This window comes from Equus asinus, chromosome 24, assembly GCF_041296235.1.
Source record: "Equus asinus isolate D_3611 breed Donkey chromosome 24, EquAss-T2T_v2, whole genome shotgun sequence".
Taxonomy (NCBI): Eukaryota; Metazoa; Chordata; class Mammalia; order Perissodactyla; family Equidae; genus Equus; species Equus asinus.
Window position 1 is genome coordinate 67613316 of NC_091813.1, and position 12094 is coordinate 67625409.

At 41.0% G+C, this 12094-nt stretch overlaps 1 protein-coding gene across 3 annotated transcripts in view; it reads left to right on the forward strand.

The window, feature by feature from the left end:
- Positions 1–12094, forward strand: part of PDE7B (phosphodiesterase 7B) — a 293064-nt gene that overhangs the window by 242886 nt on the left and 38084 nt on the right. For all 3 annotated transcript variants that reach the window (XM_014850588.3, XM_044754279.2, XM_014850589.3), the window contains 2 exons: positions 8791–8942; positions 11018–11081. In XM_014850588.3, the coding sequence (XP_014706074.1) occupies positions 8791–8942; positions 11018–11081 (216 nt within the window). The remainder of the gene's footprint in view (positions 1–8790; positions 8943–11017; positions 11082–12094) is intronic.

Here is a 12094-nt window from a genome sequence, read left to right on the forward strand (position 1 = left end):
GCCTTAAAGAAGACTTTCCTTTCCTCTTCCTCCTTCCCCTCCCACTGCGTGGCAGTGTTGAAGCAAAGCTCTTGTTCTATTGACAGCCATCAAGAAGTCGTGAGTGTTTGTCACACACAGAGGAGCTAATCACTTGGGGCCTTAATACATCTCTATTCAAGACTTGAGCTTAGAGAACTCAAAACAACTTCTTAGCTCCTTTTAGCTCAAGTTGATTACCCAACTTCAAGTTACATTTTTAAGGTGATGGTGTCTTTTATTTGGGTTGGGTTTATTTTCTTTTCCTTTCTCTCTTGGGTTTTTGTTTTGTTTTGTTTTGTTTTTTGGTGCTTTTGTTATTGTTGTTGATGTTTCATTGTACGTATTTTTTATTTGTGTTTTGAAATCACAACTGTTCTGTTAGAGACTACGCCTGGAAAGTGCCCTAGATGTTAAGGAATTTATTTTGTTTATCTCAATCCAATTGCTCAGGATTTCAAAGGTCATTTGTAAGGACTTTGTCTTAAAAATAGGCCCACCCATGTGAGAAGTCTCCACTCTTGAGGTTACAGGCCAGATCATATCCTTGGTTGTCATCAGTTTCCATCACCATTTTCTGACTGCTGGGAATATATATAGAAAGACATAAACAAATATGGCCATTTTCACCACTGATAATTTTTAGAAGACTGAGATAGGTGTCGTATTTTATTTTAAAAGGCTTTTTGGCATCTGGTTCTTTTTGCGCATAAATGGAGATGTTAATATCTAGAGATGCTAAGCTGTGAAGGGTGGGGTTCCAGTCCTGGAGTCACTGCAGCCAAGCCTGAGTTGTGAAATTTGCTACAAGCACGTGAAAATGAATTGAAATGGTTAATACACTGAAATGAGCACTAGTCTCATTCAGAGTCTGATCTCCCTAGTACCTCGTCAAGAGGACTCTCAGTCCACACTGTCCATTCTGAAAATCCATCTAGATTGTTTTCTACACACAACCTCTAATTTTTTTCATTTTGTAGAATAATCTACTTAAAAGGTATATCCACAGGGCAACTGCATCTTAGAATAAGTTCTTTCAATTTTAAAACCCTTGTGCATGCTTTCAAGAAAATTTCCATCCTGGATGACCCCACTAACTTTCCACTTTTGCGGGGATCCTGAACCCTGAACTAGTAGAATTTGCAACAAGAGGGAAACAGCTGGGCTGTAAATCTGCTATTTGTGCTTCGGGACACCTAAAATCTCACTGATTAACCTTTTCTCATCTTTTCAAAAACTGTATATTTAAAACTAGAGTTTCAACCTGATTTCTCCCAGGCTTGTCATTCTTGAACCCAGACCTAGAGCACAGACACAGGAAAGTTTCTTAATGCCATCATCATGTATTTAACACCTGTAACTTGCAAGACATTGTGGAAATTCAAAGAAAACTAGCAGGAATCTGGCCTCCAAGACTTACAGCCTAATAAGAAATTCAGAGGTGTAAATAAGAGTGACTTTGCAAGCATACTGGGCACAGCTGAGTGTTAGAGCGGAGGTCAGTCACAGCAAATGGCAACGGGAGGAGGGCTGGGCCCTGGAACTCCATTTGGGAGTTTGAGAAAATGATTTCAAAAACTAACATATAAGTGTTAGCACCTTGCACTTTATAAATGCACTTATTATTTAAGGATGGCATTTGAGGTACCAGCCCCATGGCCTAGTGGTTAAGTTCAGTGCACTCCACTCGGGCAGCTGGGGTTCAGTTCCTGGGTGCAAACCTACACCACTCATCAGCAGCCATGCTGTGGAGGTGACCCACATACAAAACAGAGGAAGATTGGCACAGATGTTGGCTCAGGGCAAATCTTTCTCAGCAAAAAAAAAAAAAAAAAAAAAAAAGGCATTTGATGATGATATTTCTGTAAACTAATTGAGAGAATTTATTCAAATTAAATCAACAAATTTTGTATGGCGTCCCCATTATGTGCATGAGTACTCACTAGATACCAGCAATTACAAAGTCTGATAAGATGGTTTCCGACCTTGGGGAGTACTAAGTTATTTATACCAATAACTTTATAGCACAAGACATATTAAAAATCCTGTACAAGAAGAATAAACAAAGCATATGAATAGCCACTAGCCCATCAGGAATTTCACTATAATTATTATCGTAATTATATGAAATTATATACTACATAATAAGTATTAGAGTAATTATTAGTACAATAATTATCAGGGTAGGGCATTAATTAATAACACATTATTTGAAAGATTCCATTGGATTAATGCTCTGAAAGTACTGATACTAGGTTTGTGGATTTGGGTCTCCACGTTGCTTCAGACACATTCTGCTCACTTCAACACAAAGGCACATTGTTGTCAGTGTCACCTGAGCATCACCTGAGCTACTTCTGCACCAATTACTAACTATTCGAATTCTGGAAACAGTTGGTGGAAACCCTGCTGGAGGAACCAGGTCTATAGTTGACAGAAGCAGCCTCATCATGCACGTGTGCTTATAGCTTTTTTATCCCACATATTTATCTTAAATTTAAGATTTCTCCTAGTAACACAATTTATCAGCCCCTATAAGGAGAATACGACATAGAGAGGGAACTCAAAATGAAACTAATTTTTATTAACATTTTTCGCATTTAAGCCAACCCCAACTTGTGAAATTTAAAAATTATCATACTCCCAGTGCCAATATAAACTTCATAACCCTAACATTAGTGTCTAAATAGTGCAGAAATGTGCTAATATGTACATATTTGTGAACTTCATCAAAGAACAAGTGAGCAGAAAATGAATTTCACAGTTGGGGTCCATGTACACACAGATTAGGCAATGGAATATTCTGGAGCACCATTTTAAAACTGTTCTAAATGAGAATCTGGGCACGCACAGTCCATAAAACAACAAAATCCAAACAAAAATCACCATTAGCGTAACTGTGAATGCCTTTAAATAATTTTTTTTAATTGTATAAAGGTTTTAAATAAACCTAGCATTTCACTATTAGGCACATTGTTAAGTCTAAATTTTCACAAGCTGAATTTAGCTGAGCTATCTGTAAAACTTAGCTAATCATTTAAATTTCTATCCAGAAATGCATATCACTATACTCCTAATTATCAAAGTAAATACACTAGTTATTTGCTGAAAGTACTTTTGGAAACAAACGTGTCAGATCTTATTCAGTAATTGTTTAACACATTTCAACGCTTCAGAGCACACTTCTTAGGACTATTACACAGCGTGGCAATTTATTCACAGAGGGTTCCTTATATGGATTTTTTTCTCCCAAGTATATCTTCAGCTTATATTTTAGTTTTTCATTATCTCACATAGCACATATTGCTCCCTAAGTAATAGCTGATAAGTTAGTGATATTGTTTTAAATAAATTTATTTTTCTTGCATTATTGAATGCTCCTCCCATTTAGAGAGCTACCTTGAGAATTGTTTTTCATTTAACTTTATGTATGTCTTCCAATGAGAAAATTAAGCTATATTTGTTTTCATAAATGGCTATCTAGCTTCGCTTCTGAATTATTTTCTTGTTGATTAAAGAATAACCATATGGAAGTGCTAAATGGCACAGTCATGCCTTGTGTTGGTATTTTAGAAAATATTGGTCATCAGTTAACAGTACAACTTGACAGACACCTACCTGTGCATCTCAAACAGGAAGTTGGAAATTGCACAAATAAAGAATACACATCGTTAGAACCAATTTGTTCCGAAACTTTGAACACCATCACGGTGAATGACATTATATGCTACATTTTTTCTAACCTACAGGCTACCATAAAAAATTAACTCTGAGAGGGTTTTGTTGTCCAAGTTTATTTTATTATTGAATATTTTTTACATTTTCTGAGCTTATTCTCCAAAGACGCGACAGGGCAGGAACCAGACGCGTACCTCAGGCTCAGAATTTAAGAGGGAGCCAAACAACTCCGTAATCAAAACACATCTTATTTTAACACAATATTCTTTAAGTAAAAATAAAGGCCAAAAATATCAAAAATGTAAATAAAGATCAACAGAGACCTACGTTCTGTCATGTGTGTGGACTGTAATCTGTTTGACTGCGGGGTGAAAAATAAGGGGGAAAGGAGAGAATCCTCTGTTTTCTTCTTTGGTTTAAGAACAAAAATGGACCTAAACTTACTGTCTCCAGCTCCTGACAGCATTAGATTAGTAATATTGTAGTTGCAATTTTAGTGTAATTTTAGTGAATAGAAGCCATTGTTCCTATCATCTAGATTTACTCTATGTATTCAAGTGTCATTATCTCAACTAAGGATCTGCTTAAAGTAGTACAGCATTTGGAAAGCTGAGTGGAAGTTTAAAAAGAAATAATCCATGGTCTCAATTTGCTCTGTTTGTGGCATATTTCCGCTATGCAGGCTTATCTGCTTTGTTTCTGATTCTGTTCTGTAAATATAGGCATACTCAGCTACAGGGAAGAACTTTTAGTGTTTAGAATGGGGAAATTTTCATAAAATATACGAAAACGAATGGATGTGTGTGTGGATATTTCCTTTTGGATTTGCCTTATGAATAACACAGGCATAATTGACTTCACTTATTAATTGTGACAATTGATTTCATTCTATATAGTTCTGTGCAGAAGTACCACCACTCTTCTTTGCTCCCCTGTGTAGCAAAACTCGAGTCATCTATACTTGTCGTTGCCTCTGATTTCTCTCTTCCCATCTTCTCTCTCCCTTCTTAAACTTTATTATAAAATAATTTCATCTTTTTAGAGAAATTGCAAGAATCGAACAGAGAAATTCAGATGCCCTTTGCCTAGATGCGCCAGCTATCATATTCTGCCCCATTTGCCTGACCATGAGCCTTTTTTTCTTTACAACTTGAGGATTGGTTGTACACCTCATGCCCCTTGGTCCCTAAATATTTCAGCACGTATCTTCCAAGAACAAGGGCATTCTTTTGTGGAACCACGTTTCAATTATCAAATTGAAGAACTGCATAGGAAGAATGCTATTATCTCTTGTAGGAGTCTGTATCTACATTTCACAAATTGTCCTGACAATGTCATTTATGGGCATTTTCTTCTGATCCGGGATCCAGTTCAGGCTCGGGCACTGCATCCGTTGCGCTCTATCTGGCACCCTTACCGTGGACAGCACCTGGGACTTTGTCTTTCGTGACACTGATGTTCAAGGGTACTGATGGTTTGCTGGAGTATCCTTCAACTCGGGCTTTTCTGACGTTTCCTCTTTCTTGGAGTCGGAAGTGCATTTGGGGCAGGAACACCCCACAGGCCACGCTGTGCCCTCAGTGCACTACATCAGGAAGTGCAAGACGTCAGGCTCTCCCATTATTGATGTGAACTTTGATCACTTAGGGAAGATGGTACCCTTCTACATTTGTCCGATAACAAAACTACCCATTTTTCCTTTCCAATTCATAAGTCATCTGCGGGGAGATACTTTGACACTGTGTGACTATCCTGTTGTTTTTTAAACTTTCACTTAATAATTTTGGTAGGCATTGATGATTCTGGCCTGAATCAGTTATTACCACGAAGCTTGCAAAATGGACATTTTCTAACTCTATTATTTCTTCTACATTATTGGTTGGCTCTCTCTGCAGGGAAGAGCTTTCCTTTCTCCGTATTTATTTACTTGTTTACTTACTATTGGTATGGACTCATGGCTTCTTGTTTCAATCAGCAGTTTATAATCCATTCTCCCATTATTCATTTTGATGCTCAAATTTTCCCATATTTCCTCAGAGGGACCCCCTTCAAGTTGTCTCCTCCGTCATTTGTAAATGAGCCCGTCATTTTCGGAGCCCTCCTGTATTTTCCGGAGTAACAGGATGTTACCGTTCATCTTGTACTTTGCCTGCCCCAGCGCTAGACTCAGCCCTTTCTCCAAGGTGGTCTGGTTCCTTTTAGTGAGAAACAGTGTTTGAAAAACAAAACCTGGGTGCTGCACGTGCTCGTTGCTTCTAAGCATACAATAAAATGTGCTGTTTTAAGCTCACAGTTCGATGAATTTTGACAGATTTATACACCCCTGGTCAATTCTCTGTCTTCATTGCACTTATCGATCCACAGCATTTTGACAGCAACAGTCACATCTTCCGCCCTGCAGCGCCTTCCCCACTAGGCTTCCAGGAAACAATGCTCTCAGTGTGCCTCCATCCCCACGGGACACTCCCTCTCATCTCTGTTGTTTTTCTCTCCTCTTCCCCGTACCCTTTAAAGCTGAAGTACTCCAGAACTCAGACGCTGGTGCTTTGCTCGCCTGTATCTACATTCGCTCCTAGGTAATCTCATCTGACAACTCCCAGGCTTGTATCTCTAACCCAGTCTTCTCCCCCAAACTCTGGATTTTATGTCCACTTATTTCTACTTGACATCTTCACCTGATTTTCCAGTAGACGTCCCAATTCAACACGTGCAAAACTGAAATCAACGCCACGCCTGCTCCCCCTGCAGCCTTCCCCATCTCAGGTGACGGCAGCTGCATTCTCCCAGTTGTTCAGGGCCCAAACTCGGAGGCACTCCAAAATGTTTTCAGAATCCCCCCATTCTACTCCTCCATTCTACCCCCCCGGGTCTGAGCAGCCGCCATCTCTCGCCAGGATTATTGAGTAGCCTGATGACAGGTGTCACTGCCTCAAAGCTCCTACGACCTGTCCCCAACACAGAAGCCAGGACAGCCCTTTTTAAATTTGAGTGTGATCATATCCGTCTTCTGCTCGAAGCTTTGCCGTGCTTCCACATCTCACCCAGAGCAGAGCCCAAGCCGTCACAACCTCTGCAGGGCACGAGTCGTCCTCGCGCCCCCTCTGCTCCAAGACCTCTTCTCTTACTCCTCCCGTTTCCTCTCCTCCGGGTCCACAAGGAAATCCCGCTGCTCCTGCCCTGTGCCAGCACACCAGCCGCGCTCCCACTCCGGGGCTTGTTGAGCCAATCCCTCTGTGTGGAAGGCATTTCCCAGATATCTGCTGGGCCAGCTCCCTCACCTCCTCCACGTTTTGATCAAATTGTGCCCTCTTGTGAGGCCATCCCTGACTATCCCACACAGGACTCCGGACCCCTCATCCCCTGCCCTCCTTTTTTCCCCATTGCACTTAGCACCAGCCGCCACATTTTTATAAACCACTTACTTTTTGTTCTCGTTTATTGTCTATTTCTGCAAGACTGTAAGGTCCATTTGCTCACTGAAGTATCTAGAACTGAAGGATCTCACCAAGCATCTAGAACAGTCCTTGTCTCTTAGTAACTCTCAGAATATTTTTTAATAAGTGAATGAAGCACTTTATCTTGTCCTTTGATTCGATCAACTGATGGAGAGAAGAGAGAGAACCCACCAGCAGAACTGAGTCCACACGACACGCACCATCTCTAAGATTGACGCACGCCGAGCATCCGCCTCAGTTGTTCTCCTCCTCTCCGTGTGCACTTGTATGCCTCTTTCCACGCAGGAAATCGAGACCTATTTTAAAATAAAAGTAATTTTAATCAGGGGGCGTTTCCAGAGTAGGTTTTGCTTGCCCTGAATGAAGCCTTTGCATGCATAATACAACCTTGGTAAGAACTGGTTTGGTCATTCACTGCCATCGGGGAGTGCCACATGCTCAGGAGGCCGTGCGCACTGTGCCCTGTGCTTCTGATCTCCATTGTGATTTTGAGTCGCATAGAGAAAGAGGGGAGATGGGAAGAGGCCTGAAAGAAACCAGAATTTCTTAATATATGAACTGTATCTTTTCCTACTAGAGGCTTCAATTGACTCCAGATCCACAATTGGCAGCAAACATCATTTACGTGGCCCTAGAGCGATTCACAGAATTTCAGCTGAACTAAGATATCCTTTGACAGACATTCAAATAGTGTGCTTGAGGTATTTCTAGACAGTCACCACGATGTCAACAGTCAAGTTTTTGGGGTTTTTTTTTTGTGACAAAAATTGGTCCTGAGCTAGCATGTGTTGCCAATCTTCCTCTTTTTGCTTGAGGAAGACTGTCGCTGAGCTAACATCTGTGCCAGTCCTCCTCCACTTTATATGGGACGCCGCCACAGCATGGCCTGGCCAGTGGTGCTAGGTCTGTGCCCAGGATCCAAACCTGGGCCACCGAAGCAGAGCCTGCCAACTTAACCACTATACCATCGGGCCAGCCCCACCAGTCAAGTTTTAGAAGGCACACATGATTTGAGTATTAAAATATCTTTACCTACAGTCATCACCAGTAAAAGAGAAGATACCCCATTAGAAATTTAACGTCTTCTCTTCTTCTCGTCATGGGGGGTCTAGGTCACTTTAGTCCCGAGATTATGAATTCCTTTGCTACTGACATTCCTGGAACATTAAGAAACACTTCCTTATGTCTAAGCAAGATATTGTCAACTCTTCTAATTCAGGCGAAGGATTTGATCAGGCTAGAGGGAGTTTAGGATGAAAACCTAGTGTCAATTTTGGAACCTCACTTCCAATATCACAGAAAAAAGCATACTTTTCCTTTCAAATCATGCAGAAACATGTGGCTTTCACTTGCCAAGCATACCAGCATCATTAATAAGAAAATGAAGTTTTTAATTCATGTATTTTATGTCTTCAAAATTCCATTCAGAAATATCTTGACATTTTAATGAATATAGTATATAAGAAATACCATTTTTGTTCCAGAAGAATTTCAAATGTAGAGTTAAATAGACTGCATTTAAGAAAGCACTGAGAGCATCTTTTGACATTCTCTCCTTTATAATACATTGTATTTTTACATACTGGAGAAAATAGGGCTTTTTAACTATATAACTTCTGAATTTGATTACTTTCCACAGATACAACACACTCAGGGGAAATTGGCACCAAGAAAAAGGTGAAAAGACTGTTAAGCTTTCAAAGATACTTCCATGCATCGAGGCTGCTTCGTGGGATTGTACCACAAGCCCCTCTCCACCTGCTGGATGAAGACTACCTGGGACAGGCAAGGGTGAGCGTCTTACCCCTCTCTCACCTCACAGCCGGCTAGTGGCTGGAGCGTGTGTCTGAGAGCACCGGGTTTGAGTCCTGCCTCTGCCACAGAGGAGCCCTGTGACTCCAGCTAGTTAGTCAACACATCAAGACTCTTTCCTCAAGTATAAAATGATGTTAATAGAAACATCCACCTCATGAAGGTGATGCTGAGATTAGATGAGGTAAAGCTTGTCTACACGCTTAATATATTCACGCCGAGCACATGCTAGCCATTTTCATTTTTATAAATGTGAAAAACACATTTTCACAACACTAACTGAAGTGAAATTTTGAACTGATTACCATTGATTATCAATGAGAGAATAACTAAATTCTTTAGCCCATTAAATTATCTCCTTGTAATATCTGTGGTTAACCCAATAATTACCAACTCTTGGTTCTACCTTAGGCTATCAATATAGGGCATTGTCCTTTATATAATTTTTAATTCAGTCAAGTAATCTTTACAAATTTTACAATTATTTTTGCAACATATTGATTCAACTGAGGGAAGAAATTAATGTGTGACAATCTAAAAAATGTTCACAAATTGTCTCTAGCCGAAACTGCCAAAGGAATTCAAATATCAGGAATAAACTGCCTCAGTTCAAACAGAAGTCAAAAGCAGTATCTTATAGTTTACATGCACAGTAATAGCATGCTATCCAAGTACTGTTAAGAAATACATACTGTTAAGAAATAAGCAAGCACACCTAGAAGGACCTGCAACTAGAGTATACAGTTGTGTACTAGGGGGCTTTGGGGAGAAGAAGAAGAAGAAAAAAAAAGATTGGCAACAGATGTTAGCTCAGTGCCAATCTTAAAAAAAAAAAAAGAAAGAAGCAGCAAGTAATGTCACAAGAACTAATTCCCAACATTAGGTCTACAAAAGGAAAAAGAGAATTTACTCCTTCTAACAACCCAAGGCCTGAGATTGAGTGAATGTCTGTTTGGTTGGTTGGTTGGTTGGCTGGTGAGGGGAGAGCCAGACTAAGCTACCAGCACTGGAGCATCAGTGACCAGCGAGCGCTCCCGGTGGCGCCTCCCCTCGAAGCAGCCGCCTTGAGCAGGCGCTGTCGAGATGGAGCCAGCCAGCTGACCGGAAGTCAGCTATCAGAGACAAGTCCTGGTTCTGCCTTTAGTATTTATGACTTGAGTAAAATGCTCACTCAATCAAGACCCCACAAATAACCCATCATCCTTTCATTGTTATGATGCTGTTGTGAAGGCCTTTGTGCCCCATGATGAGGCCCCTGGATTTTATCATAAGACGCAGGGAAGCCGTTCAGGTCTGGCCCTCACCTGAACCAGTGGCTGCGAGAGGAGCTATAGTGAGGACAGTCAGCAAGTGCAACTTTGCGTCTGAGAGTCAACACCATCTAATTCTGAGCAGGGGGTATTCTGAAAAAGAAAAATAGGATAATAAGCCTGTCTGGGACAGCAGGTCTTTACCCAATATTCTCAATTGCCCACCTTCCGTTCCTAGCTGGTGGAGTGGTTAATTTCCCGGTTAGTCCACACTGAGCAGCGTAATGCACTCAGCAGTCATTTTGACTTTGTTTATGAGAAATTTGTGATAACCTTCTCCCTTAAGTGTGTAGGAGTTTATGGTGTAGACTCCACTGAACTGCGATTGTGCCAGCTCTCTAACACGCCTGTGCTTGCTCTGCGCGAGCGGGGTTCCCAGCACTGCACACATATTGCTTCATTGAATCCTCACAACAACCCTCGGCCACAAATGACATTGTCAGCCACATTTGTCAACTAGGAAACTGAGGTACAGAGAGGTTGAGAAAGTTGCCCAAGATCCCACAGCCAGGAAGCGCTGTGGCTGACATGGAACCAGGCATTCTGATTCCAGAGCCCATCCCTGTCACACTGTTGTTAGTAGCAAGACCAGTCAGGTTTGTTTTACTACAAAGCAGTGGTACGTAAAGCTGTAGTATGCTACTGTTTTCAACTTTTTAATTGTTTGGTTCATTCCGTCTCTGAGTAAACATTTGCGTCTCTGACGTGACTCAGTCAAGCACTGTGTTTTTTTTGTTGTTTCAGCACATGCTCTCCAAAGTGGGAATGTGGGATTTTGACATTTTCTTGTTTGATCGCTTGACAAACGGTAAGTCACCCGAAAGAATTCTCACTAAAATAGACGCCACGAAGTGGGATTAATTTCATGAAAACAAAATTTATTTTTCAGCACCGTGATTCTCTTTTCCTTCTTTCCCCACTTTCGTAAGTCTACAGCCACTCAGGAAGGCCCAGGGCAAGGGAAAGTTAATTCAGATGGAGAATGAGCACTGAATTTGGCCCGAGAATCTTAAGATCACTTCCTTCTGGCCGTGATGATTCCAAAGAAATTTGGAAACCACAGATGAGATGCTTTCCCTGCAGAATACTTTGGCCATATCCAAAAGGAGGAAGTCCATTGTTAGTCCGTGAAAACTAGAAGCTCGAAAGCTCGTCTGCTCAGTCCTGACTCTCACAGGGCAGGCGTTCATGCCCTTTCATTCAGTGAGCAGAATCTGCCCTTGGCAGGTGTCGTTCAGACGTGTTTGGCAGCATCAGAAGAAAACAGTTGCTGATGATAGAGTGTAAAAGTTTAGGCTGCACCCTTCAGTTTTGAAATCTTTGTGCCTATAAAGACTTTCCTTAAGAAAAAATAAAATTCCATTATATTTTCATCTGCTCATTAAACAAATGCTGAAAAGCTTAGGGAGCCAATGAAAGACATCACACTCAAAGCTGATCTTTGTACGTCCCGCCGTCTACCAGGCTTGTGCTGTCAATCATCACAGATGGTTCTCTCACCATTCCATCACCTGACAAGCAACGTACAGTCAAGAGATGCAGCCTAAGACCATGAAACCAAGCGTTACCCTGCGGAAAGCTAATGAGACCACATTGGGATGGATCCCATAATCTTGTGTTTCAGTTTGCTCAAACCAACTAAGAAACGGGCATCAGCAAATGAAATTAACCATGAACAAAAGGACTGGTTCAATGGTATTTGTTAAAAACAAAGTGTAATCAGGACTCTTGTATATGAAATGAGTACTTGCCAAAGATTTTATTTAACTCAATTAATTAGAGATCCAGTAAGATGCCATAAGTAGTTCAAAGGAGAATTCA